Raw genomic sequence first — 13,044 nt, forward strand, 5'->3', positions numbered from 1 at the left:
AACAAGATACCCAAGTCTGTGCATAAAAACTAAAGTCTGAGAAGGCTTTTCTGTGAGCACTGATTAAAGAAGAGAAGTGTAGTCATAAAAATACACCCATTGAGTTTAAGTCTGTCTTCACTGGTTTTCAGGGTTTACAGAACGTGACTATAAAAACAAATTGCTTGATTATTTGACACACACAAAAATGAGTAATATTCTGTTCAGTGTGCTGACATTACTCAAAACTTTTTTGAGAACTCCTCCACTGGAATTGCCTTAGGACCCTGGAACATAATGGAGTATTGTCAAAAGTAGTAATTCGTTCATTTTGGTGAATGGGCTCAATTTGTAACGGAAACCCACAATCACTTACAGTCAAATTTGGTGAATAAGGTTGATTATCTAATTTAATAATATTGTTCTAGTTTAAAACAAAACATTCTTTTAAAGAAAGGACTCGGGGCGCCTGGGTGGCTCAGTGGGTTAAAGCCTCTGCCTTCGGCTCAGGTCATGATCTCAGGGTCCTAGGATGGAGCCCCGCATCAGGCTCTCTGCTCCCCTCCTCTCTCTCTGCCTGCCTCTCTGCCTAGTTGTGATTTCTCTCTGTTAAATAAATAAAATGTTAAAAAAAAATAAAGAAAGGACTCGGCTTATCTTCCCTATATGTACACATATTTTGATTTTGCTACTTCCCCATTTGTTGGGTTTCATGATTGGCATAAACTTTTCTCCTCTGTCTTAATTACATGGTATATCTAGTTCTTCAGAGTTAGCTTCAAAACCTCTCAAACTTTCCCAGCCCCCATACAAACATTTCTCCTAGTTTTTGGAGCCTAACACCTTGAAGTATTTAAATTCCTTGCTTCTGATACGATTTCTTAAAATGTAACATTCTTTATCTCATTATATAAGAAATACATGTTTATTGCAGGAAATTCAGAGAATCACAGAGATGGAAAGAAAACTCATTTGTAATTTTACCATTCGAAGAATGAATAATCATATTTGTATATGATCTTTCAATCTTCTATACTTCTCTCTCACACACACACGGATCTCCTTTCTCCCTCTTTCCCTCCCTTCCGTCCTTCCTTCCTTCCTTTTCTCTCTCTCTCTCTCTCTCTCTCCACTGCTTACAATGTTTTATTCTTACTACACTATGATATTATTTCCTTTTTAGCACTTCAGCCTGACCATCTTTTACTTTGAGGTGCAGCCAAATACATTATTCATGAGAATGGGCAATCCAATTGAAGACATTTGGAGTGATTCAACCAGTGTGGCCTCTGACATTGAAAATGAAAGCAGAAGGATAATTCTATTTTGACTTTGGATTATGGTTCAGTTTCTTGCCTGTGGCAGAGAACTCCCAATAGGAATAAACCCTTTGCCTCAGAAATGGCTGTTTACTAAGTGACTTGTAAAATCACATATCATCTGTTCTCTTTAACAATTTATGGCTGGGTGGGAACAGTACCGAAATTTCCATCATGATGCTGCTTGCCACCCTGCTTGGGAGCAGATGGTAAGTATTTACTGTGAATGACCTTTTTTTTTTTCTTTAATTTTTATCACTTAAAGTACTTTCCTGCAGCAGTGCCATATGTTGCACACAAAATGCAGTGGTTACTGGGTTATTATTTACAACAGAGCTGGAAGGCATATACATTTCATGGACTACAAGTAGGTATCTGTCTGAATTACTGACTTGACATTATATTCCAAACAAGTCCATTACTAGGTTATGACATCATAACCTCATACACACACGGCCAGTCTTCATAGATTCTGTTAAGCTTTTTCCTGCCAAAATAAAAAATAATTCCTGCTTTCATGGAGGAAGCTGTCACAGAAAGAGTGCCTTAAGAAAACAGAGCTATTGATTCATGCTGAAGTTCTAAATTACGATGTGGACCTCCATGGGGGGAATATTAGAATATGAAATTTTTATTGAGAAATTTTGCTAAAGATCAGAAACAAAAACAAAAAATAAAACAAAAGGCCAAAGCACTATAATTAAGAAGCTGTTACGGTGGGAATTGAAACTTGCATCATCAAGTAACACTGGAATCTGAAAGGGATATGAAGAAAGATCATCTGTTCCATTTTAGTCAAGTTCAAGAAACCTGTATTGAGTTCTTAATCCATGTCAAGTATTGCCCTAGGGATACAAAGATGAACAACAAAGAGCTCCTATTTTGGGTTGGAGTGCTTATGAGTAGAAAGACTCCAGTGCAGTGAGTACCAGGAGAAAAGGTGCTATGGGAGCACGGTGAACCTCTTAGTCACACTGAAGAGCTGAGACAAGGTTGGGGCAGGTGAGCATTTCTGGAAAAGATGATTCTATGAAGGAAGATGAGGGTGTAGCCAAGTGAAGAAAGAGAGATGGGAACATAAAGCAAGGCGTATATTCCCAGTTTGTATAGAATGATAAAGATCGCAAAAATGTTGATGCTACATCAACAGAAAAGATAAATGACAAATCCTCACATTATACACTTTACTTACTGTAACCCCAAATTAGACCAAACTGAACAAAAAATAAAAACAAACAATAAAACAGGGCTAAAATAGCAATAGAAGGAAAAATGTAAAAATTAATGAGTCTGGAAAGAAAGTTAGTGAGTCTGGGTTGTGTTTCTATATGTTATGTCAAAAGTAATAATTGTTTAGTACAATTCAGACCATGATGTTTGATTTTTGAATTAAACAAACTATGAGTGGATGAGTGAATAAGTGAATGAATGAAGGTCAGTAAGATGAGATTTTTGACTAAGTGAAGAATTTTACATTTGAACATGAAAACTGTCAAGAAAGTAAATTAATAATACTATATTCACAATTACCACTTAATAAGAGTAATAATTGTTAAGCCATCTAGATAATTTATCTTTACAATGTGTAAGTAGAACATACATTTGTAAATTTTCCAAACGTACTTCTTCCTACTATCTACCATTAGTCTTACTCATGACTGACCTTTCTCTGTGAGATTTCCATAGACTATGCCTAAAAGAATGTAAGGAAAAAAGTTTAGTCCATAATAGAAGACATATTCTGTGAAGTCTGAATTTATTTGGATGGGATGTTTTCATTCTTTAAAATAATACAGGATAAGAAAGAAGATTTTGGAATTTAAAGCACAATATTTATAGGTATGATTAGGTTTTCCCCTCATTTTTATTCTTTACACCCTGTGTATCACCATATTCTATGACAACAATGAGCTTGGGGCATGAACTTGTACATGTTAAAAGAAAAATTTGGGGTGCCTGGGTGGCTCAGTCAGTTAAGTGTTTGCTTTCAGCTCAGGTCATATGATTTCAGGGTTGTGACACTGAGCCCTGCATCGGGCTCTGGACTAGGCATTGAGCCTGCTTACGATTCTCTCTCTCCCTCTCTCTGCCCCTCCCCTCTCCTGCTTCTTGTGCATGTGGGTGTGTGTGCATACACACATGTGCACACTTCCTCTCTGTCTCTAAAAACAAAAAGAAAAAAAAAAGGGCGCTTGGGTGGCTCAGTTGGTTAAGCATCTGCCTTCGGCTCAGGTCATGATCCCAGAGTCCTGGGAATGAGTCCCACATTGGGCTCCCTGCTCCATGGGGAATCTGCTTCTCTATCCCTCCCCTGGCTCATGTGCTCTCCCTCTCAAATAAATAAATAAATCTTAAAAAAAAGTCTTAATCTCACCTTTCCAGATTAAAATAAACTATATAGCCAAATAAAAGGGTATTTAAAGATGCAAATGATATTTTCACGTGCCTGTAATTGTTTATGGAATTTCCCCCAGGAATTGTTCATTTAAATCTATGGCTAGAGTTTAAAGATAAGCAAATAGATGGAGAGACAGATGTTAAAAAAAAAAAAAAACTGACATAAAGAAAATATTTTCATGTAAACAAAATAATGTTAACTACTGGTAATGTTTGGGAAAGAAAATGTTCTTCTCAAGGTATTCTTTCAGTTTTCTCTTTGCAGGCATCTTCTAAATGATCCAGGCTCTCCATAACTTCTTGCTGCCATGTTCCCAATTATGCAGGATAGTTTTGGCTCACAGGAAAAGAAAAAAAAAAAAAACAAGAAAGGAAAAAAAGGGGTGGGGGGAGAACTAAGATCATTGAGCTCTTCCTAGGTGCTACTCACTGATTTCTTTATTCATAAAATCTCACCTAACCCTCCCCATCCAACTTGAGACAGGTATTACTAGCCTTATACCAAGGACAGTGGAGATAAGGAGAATGAGGACACTGATGCACAAAAAAGGGGTCACTTGCATATACTGCTAATGGCAGAACCAAGGCTTTAGCCCAGGCAGTCTCAGTTTTCAGCTCAGGCTCATAACCACTCTGCTCTCCACTGCACTCCCCAAATGACATGTTAACTAGAATTTAATGTAGTTGAAACAAAAGAACATCAGTTAACAAGAAATGTTTCAGCACAAGCTTATTTCCTGCTGTCTCTCACCACACTGAATGACGGTTCTTTAGGATTAATATTCAGTAGATGATATCTGGCTGCTTTAATATCTTGTTTTGCATTTTGTACCTTCTATGTGAATGTAAACCATTTAGACCAAGTAATAAAGAATAATGTAAAGATGTACCTACATAGCCCTAGATTTGATTCACTTTGCCTGCTCACATTTTTTTTTTCACTGTCTTTAAATAACTTCAATACTTAGGTCTTGTGCTACTTGCAGTTGAATGGAAGTGTTAATTCATGTCAGGACAAACTTATTCAGTCAAGAAGATGACTACACTTATAAATAGACCATACCAAATCTCAATTTTTCACTCCAATACAATGTTAGTCATGCAGATAGGCACAGTTTATACTTACTTTGTGAATCTATTTCTCAGCCTATGCATTAAGGCAGACAGAATATTTTCACAATGTCATCTGAATATAAAATTAAATAAAACTATAGCTAAAAGTTCTGCTATAAAAATTATGCCATTGTTAAACATAATGTAATTAATGACTGTAACAAATATCAAGTAAGTTGCTTGCAGTGTGTGGTGTTTTGGTATTTCTTGGTGAAAAACTGTAATTTCTTCCTTCTTTGGCATTTTTAATATAATTTCTTCTGTTTACACATGAAGGGAATGGTTCATCTTTGAGACAATGAATTCTGGACTAGGTTGGCGTAGGAGTTAATCCTCTTTGGTTCCCCTACATCAAAAATGATTTATACAGTATATGATATTTTTTCTATTTCTATGTGGATAATACTTTTCAGAAAAAAAAACTCTCAAATTGCTCTTAAATATGTTTAATCCTTGTATATAGTTCAAAAATGGTGAATTTTCCTTTCTGTATTATTGGTTTAATAAAATATGTCCTACTTCCCTTTTTTCCTTTCCTATATATACCATTTCTATGATTGTATGATGTTTGTGATCTATCTTGAAAATGTGTTCTCTTGACAAACATTTTTTGAGTTAGCCTAAAATAGGTACGTCTAAGTTTTAGCTTACAAACCATTCTCCAGTCTTTTTTTATTTGAACCTTTGTTTAAAAAATAATTTTTCCTCATTGTTTACCATATAAAGCCTGGGGTTCTGAGCGCTCCATGATTTAACTCAAACATATCTATCTGACCTTCTAGTCTACTATATCCCTTGCTGTATCCTTTGCGCTAACTAAACTGTACCATTTGCCTAAACTTTGATCTCTACTTTGGGTTTGGGTTCCTGCTGTCCTTATTGCCTAAAATGGTTTTTCCAGACATTGTTACTTGCCCCAGTCATGCTCATTGTTCAAGATTCATCTCAAATGTTACTTTCTACAATAACAGTTCTCTCTAGCCAGAAGTATTCCTTCTCTGAATTTCCAGAGCCTCATAATAGTATAGTGATAATAATGGCTAATAGTTTTAGAGTACTTACAATGGGTCAGTCACTGTTCTAAGCAATTTGCATGTAGGAATAGATTTAATCCTCACAGTAACTGTATGAAATAGGTATTACTTGGTATTGTAATGGTATTATCACCATTATATGGATGAAGAAACTGAGGCACAAAGAAGTAAGGTAGTAGATCTAGGATTTGAACCCAGGCCTCTGGTTCCAGAGTTCTTTTTTTTTTTTTTTAAAGATTTTATTTATTTATTTGACAGAGAGAGAGATTACAAGTAGACAGAGAAGCAGGCAGAGAGAGGGGGAAGCAGGCTCCCCGCTGAGCAGAGAGTCCAATGCGGAGCTTGATCCCAGGACCCTGGGATCATGACCTGAGCTGAAGGCAGAGGCTTTAACCCACTGAGCCACCCAGGCACCCCTGGCTCCAGAGTTCTTATTCCTAGCCATTACAGTCCTTTGTATACTTCCCTATGGTATTTATGATATTCTATTTCACACACTTTATTGTGTACATTTTCTCACTTCTGCTTAACTATAAGATAGCTTCCTCTTTCAAGATTCAATGATTCCATTTCTCTTGGCTTAATTTTGCTGGCTCAAGCAAACCTCACTGGATACCTGAATCATACTATTTCATTCCTCTCCCTGCATTTGCTCTTCCTGCCCCAATGCTGGGGCTCCGTTTTACCACTGAGCTTTATCTAGTTGGAAAAACCTACATTTTGTACATATGCTGGTGCTTTTTTCCAAAAAGTTAGTAAAACTTCCTTAAGAGGACTCCATCAATTCTGTATTGAAGAAAATAGAATCAATAATATAAACAGCCTCTGTTTACTGAATGTTTGATTTGTGTCAGTCATTGGCTATTTTTCAGACACCTTATCAAGCCACAGCATTGTGATGCGGTAGTCTTGACTATCTCCATTTTACATAAGAGACTCAGAAAGGTCAAGGAATTTCTTAAGATCATATAGGTAATGATAGAAACCATCTCCTACTTAGGTCTATCTACCTCCTATAACCTAAACGCTAGGTTTTGGAGCCTCTCCTAGTATTATTATACAGATAATATGTGATCAGTAAGTACACACAGATAATTCTGCCCAATAATTCAACTAGCTGGAACCTCTACCCTCATGCCACAGGGTTGAGAAGTTTTCCTTCCCCATCCCTCACTCTTTTTGTTACACTGCTGTTGTGGCTATGCTTTAAGCTACATAGTAACTGATGAGAAGACTTCCCAATGTGATAGGTCATTGGTTCTCAACTAGGGGAGATTTTGCAACCTTCACAACAGGGAACATATAGCAATATCCAGAGACATTTTTAGTTGTCACAATTGAAGGTGGGGAGACCAGGGATGCCATTAAACATCCTATAATACATAAGACAGCCTCCACAACAAATATTTGTCCAGCCCAAAATGTCATTAATGTGGACACTGAGAAACCCTGTGTGAAGCCAAAATTAGACTGCAAAACTAAACATATTAGAGGTGGTGCTGTGAAGTAGAGGGGACTGGGAAAAATAATATGATAAAGAAAGAGGGATCCTGCTTGGGCTAGGATGATAACATGACAAACTGAAGAGTTTGATGAACTTAACTCTGTGTATAAGATTAAATGACAATAACAGCAACAACAATGAAAAAAAAAACAAAGAAAATTGATCTGAAATAAGTACTGATCCTCTGGGAACCTCAATACCTTACTGAAGAATAATTATGTTTTCTCTAAAAATGGAGCTGAGAAAATTGGCAGAGAGGACAGCCCTCAGATGTAGTACCCATGCATAATCTAGGAACATTCTTTCTCCCTGTGGTCAGCTAGAGTACTCCCCCTCCCAGTTTATGATCACCAATTCTTTGATCTTAGAGTAAATAAATAAGTGTCTTCTGCATTGGCTTTTGTTTCTTAAAATTGAGGTTCCTACCTTCCACTGGATATAAGGTCACACAACGGACCAAGTCAGAAAATGTATCCTAAAAGGCTCACAGCCAGTATCTCACCTTGATCTTCAAGAAACAGGGTCATACTACCAGTTATATTTCATGACAGACTATATATAGGAAGTATAATTTCAACAAGTACTGTATTACAATAATGTAAAAAACAGATGACAGTTTGTGTTGATATTCTGTCACGACCCTTGTGTAAACTTCCTAGAAGAAACGTCATGAATATATATTTGTTAAAAACTTACAGTATATGGTAGGCATAATGATGTCACTTTCCATCTCACTGACAGGATTCTTCACCAGGCAACTGTAATTCCCAATATCTTCTTTGGTCACTGGAGCAATATGAAGGGTACTGTTTTGCAGAGAAAAGGAGGTGGTGGAGCTGGTGTGGACAGGCCTTTCATTTTTTAGCCACTGGTAAACCAGCCGGGTGCCCCCCTCCACGAGGCATGTCAGGGTCATGTTCCCCACATACTCCACAGCTCCAGAGGAAGGCTGAGTCCGCACCACTGGTTTTGTTACAGGATCTGCAATATCAAAAAAGAAATGGTTTTTGCCACTACGGAATTATGATACAAGTCTGTGTGGTCTTTCAAATATCAAATCCTGGGGAAATGATTCTAAAATTTTATATTTTAGTAGATGTAGACAGTTCAGAAAATAAAGAATAATTCATGGAAAACGCAAAATGATAAAAATATAAAAATATCATTTATAGCAGAGATAACCAAATTCTGGAATGTACTCTTCAAGGATTTTCTAATGAAAACCTTTACTCTATAGATAATGCAGTTAGTTCAGAGAACACTAACTTCCTTATTTCCTGTTCATTGTGCTTTTCCCCACACCATGAAGGTACACTCTCACAGGCAAAGTTTACATGGCATTTTCCTTTCTTGATTTGTCCTACTGTCCCAAGAATGGCGCTTAGGGTAGGTGAAACTAAATTTTTATCCACCATCTGTAAAATATAAAACTCTTATATGTTACACTTGTGGGATATTGAGGGAAAGTTTTAGAGAATCACATTTTCACCACTTACTTTTCTTTTTATGTAAGTGAACTACTTATATGCTTTAATTGCTGTGCAATTGCAACATTATGTTAACCACTTTACAAACCAGAGCCTGCATTTCAACACTGATTCAATTTGAAAACAGGATAAAGTGTGTTATTGTGATTACATCCCGTTAGAGATATAAAAGACAAATCCAATAGTAATTCCTGTTGGAACTTCAAGTAATAGGAAAATAGTTTTGTCTCATGAATCTGGTTCATGATGCTATTTGTCAAATGAACAAATCTCCAAGAATGAGTAAATATTTCCTCCCTGAGTTTTAACTATAAAATTGTTGGGTAAGGGTTGGAATTATATAAGTATCCACAAATAATTTCAGCAAACTTCGTTAATCTTTGAGGTTCTTGGTTCTGTTTGATAAAGGACAGTGACTTGACCGGAGTAACACAGCAGTCAGTGACAAAATGAAAAGGGCTTTGTATCTGGCAATGTTTCTCTCCTGCATTTTGGGAAGATATGTTTAATAATCTCCTTCTATGCACCATCACAGAGAGAGTGAGATGATAGGTAAGTGAGAAATGATTGGCTCAGATATTTGGATTTCAATTTCCTATCAAGTTTTAAGTTGGGGTTGATGCATCTCTGAAGGTAAATTCGTCTTGACTCATGCACTCATTTTCCTACACGGAAAACTGTGCACTGGGGAATGAACGGACCCAATCCTTCAGCTCAGAGAATATAGGATAAAATGAAAAATAAGAAAGGAAACGGAAATAATTTGTAGAGGACCAAAGTAGTTCTGAAGCCTCTAGTTTCTCTTAAGATGGGTACAACCAACTTGTTCATTCAATTTAATCTTTTGGAGTCTCTGGCAAGAACAAAGGATGTGGAATAGCTTTTGTTTGCATTATTATGATTTAAAAGGAAAAATGAGTTGTTTATGTTTATTACACAGGAAAAGCTTATGTTTCAAATATCTCTCGGTGTGGAAACAGATGTGGTATGGGATAAGTCAAATAAGTAATATCAAAGGTCTTCTATGGGGAGAACCAATCAGAATAGGCTATGATCATATACTTGCCTTAAAGGATGACTCACAGGTGGAAGTTTCCCAGGAAGATATTTTACACCGGTCCTAAACCCCTATTAAGACTTTTTAGTTGCATTTCGCCAAACAGATCCAATTTTACTACATATTAACATGTAATGAATGATCCACTACATTTTGGGGAGAGATGGGATACTATCCAGGAGAATTTCATGAACATTTTCTCCTTTTCTCTTTTCATAGTTGCTCTATAGGCAACTGCTTCCACATCCTATGCCTTTGCTCCTCTCAGTCTTTCTGGTCTCTACTCATTTACTTCACACACACTTACTGAGTGCCTACTAAAGGCCAGCATCAGCTTTTAGGCACTGAGGACAAATCAGCAAACAATACCAAGTTCCTGCTCCCATGGACCTCATATTCTAGGTGGGCGAGAGAAAATCAATCAAATAAAAATATATAATACATCCAGGTGGAAATAGTGGTGTGAAAAGAATAAAGCAGAACTCAGATAGTAACTCTCTCTCTATATCTATTGGGGGGAATCTCTCTCTCTTTCTGTTTGGGGGAATGAAATTATACTTTATAAGGTGGTCAGGAAAACCTTCACAGATAAAGTGACATATTGGCTGAGACCTAAACGAAATAGGCGTGGGAACCATGCTATCTAGGAGAAAAGCAGACTAGGTAGACTGAATAGCAAGTACAAACGACCTGAGGTATAAATGTGTTTGGCCTGTTCCAGGAAAAGCTAGGAGGCCAGTGTGGTCAGGAAACAGTGAGTGAGGGATCAGGGAGATAGGAAATGGGGTCAGAGAGAAGCTGGGTATGCTGGGAGGGATCATGTGGGGCCTTATAGGACATTGTTGGTACTCTGGCTCTTATTCTAAATGAGACAGAAAGCCATGGGAGGGTTTAAAGCTGCAGGAGGTGGGAGTAGAAGCAGAAGACTGGGTAGCAGGCTATTAGGGACAGTCCAGGCCAGAGCTGGTGGTATGGTTGAGAGAACAGACAGAGGGGGTGATAAGAAGTGACTGAACTCTGTATTTTGAAGGTAAAGCTGACAGCGAATACTTGTAGACTGGATGTGGGGTATGAAAGAGGGGTCAATGGTGACAGCAAAGTTTTGGCCTGAGTAACTGATGGAATGGAGTTGGCATTTACTAAAATAGAAGAAATTTTAAGTCATAACCTGTTAAATAATCAGGTTTAAGGGAAAAAATCAGAAGTTGGGATTTGGACATAGTATATTTAAGGCATGTTACTTATATACCTCAATAAGGGAAATAAAGGTCTGAAATTTAGCTGACTCCATAATCCCTCAGAGGATACTTCCAGCAACTTCTATTGTTACTTAAGTACAGTCCTTGAGCAAGTCTCATCCTCCCCCAGATGGTGTATCCAAACAAAATTATTCATGTGACAAATACAGGCTCTTCCCAGGGTGTGTTCTGACACTGAGAAAATAAAATTTCCTCCATCTTATCGTATTTTATCCTTTATTGTATTTTATCTGCAACTTTATCCTTGATAGTTTCCAGGCAAACGAGTAAGTTCTGCTTATTGCTTGATTACCCTTTGTTGGGCACTATGCATATACTTTACATGCATGTCTCATTTAATATTCAGAAAGCCTCATGAGGTACATAATGTAATTTGTGCAATTGAAAACACTGAGGCTTTGAGGGTTAATTAATCTGCCCAAAGTTGCAGAGCCAGGACCTAAAGCTGACTGCCATGTTACTAACATGGCAGTTACTAACTGCCATGCTCCCCAGTGGCCCAGGTCACTTATAGTGGACTCACCATCAACGGTCACTTGGATCTTCTGACTAGCTGAGAGAGTTCCATTTCCCTGAATGTTGACCTTCACGATGTAATTGCCTTCATCAGTGAACTGCAATGGGTTGATGAGCAGAGACGCGTTGGGCGGCATCATGGTGAACTTGTGTTGGTATTCCAAGTCGGGAACCACAGACTTGTTCACGGAGCCCAGTAAGTATTTGGGCATCGTGTGGGGTCTCTCAAACAGCCATATGATCTGGATGTCCGACGCTGGTGTGTGGAATCCATAGTGCACAGGGAGGTAGAGGGCCTGACCCCTGATGCCATGAACGGTGTGTGAGGGCACCGTCACTTTCAGCCCTGAGCAAGCACCTGCTATGAAGGAAAGGAAAGTTGTGATGACGCTGAGCCACATTTCATAATCTAAGGGACAATACAGAGAGAACCTGAGCGGGTGATAATGCTTACAAAGGAGAAAGGCTTCTAGGTACTGACCATTCTAGTACCTGCAGAGGTAAATATTTGTCTCTGAAACCTTCTGCATTTTAAAAACTCCACCCAAAGACTATGTTGATTGAATGGTTTCTTTTAAGGCAAGATGAAAAGGAAAAGCAGAAGTTATTATCTATGGCTGTTAAAGAATAATGGGAAAAGAGAACTGGGAAAGATAATTAGTTCTAAAGTCCAAGAAATCTCTAAAAATTATGAAATTGTATTTGAATCATATCATACCCCAATTAAACTCTGTGATTTGAGAAACACTGAGAGCTACTTCCTCCTCAGAATCTCCCTCCAAAGTCTTCTGCAACGGCTTACTAGTCCATTATTGGAAGTCTTCCCCTTTAGCGAAAGACTTGTTACATGGAAATATCCCAAGGAGAATGGCATTGAACCATTATCATTTATGATCAGTCATTCCTGCCCAGAAGCAGGAATTGGTGTATTTGAGGAACAGCAAGAGGGAGCAGACTGAAGGAGGGGGAGGAGTGTGGTAAGACAGGTCAGCAAGGTGGCTGCGGCCAGATCCAGCAATGTCTTAGGGTCATGGCAAACACTTTGGCAATTTTACCCTGAGTGAGATGGGGATGAAACTGGAGTTTTGTGAGCAGAGAGGGATATGATCCCTCTTCTTCTTTTTTTTTTTTTTTAGGTATACTCTAATGACTGTGAGAATAGACTGAGATAGGGGTAGAAGCAGGGAGACCACTAAGGAGGTGAATGCAATAAAGTAGGCAAGAGGGGGTGCCTGGGAGGCTCAGTCAGTTAAGCATCTGCCTTCAGCTCAGGTCATGTTCCCAGGGTCTTGGCATCAAAACCCACATTGGGCTCCCTGCTCATTGGGGAGCCTGCTTCTCCCTCTCTCTCTGCCTGCTGCTCCTCCCCCTGCTTCTGC

The 13,044-nt window shown here is 38.2% G+C and overlaps 1 protein-coding gene across 1 annotated transcript in view; it reads right to left on the reverse strand.

Annotated features, from left to right (window-relative positions):
- Positions 1-12,066, reverse strand: part of HEPACAM2 (HEPACAM family member 2) — a gene marked incomplete at both ends in the record, with an annotated part of 32,063 nt that extends 19,997 nt beyond the window's left edge. Inside the window, 2 exons of the mRNA XM_080818996.1 lie at positions 8,043-8,327; positions 11,673-12,066. Of these exons, the coding sequence (XP_080675122.1) occupies positions 8,043-8,327; positions 11,673-12,066 (679 nt within the window). The remainder of the gene's footprint in view (positions 1-8,042; positions 8,328-11,672) is intronic.
- Between the last annotated feature and the right edge of the window lie 978 nt (positions 12,067-13,044).

The sequence above is a fragment of the Martes martes genome, assembly GCF_963455335.1.
Source record: "Martes martes genome assembly, chromosome: 11".
NCBI classification, from domain to species: domain Eukaryota; kingdom Metazoa; phylum Chordata; class Mammalia; order Carnivora; family Mustelidae; genus Martes; species Martes martes.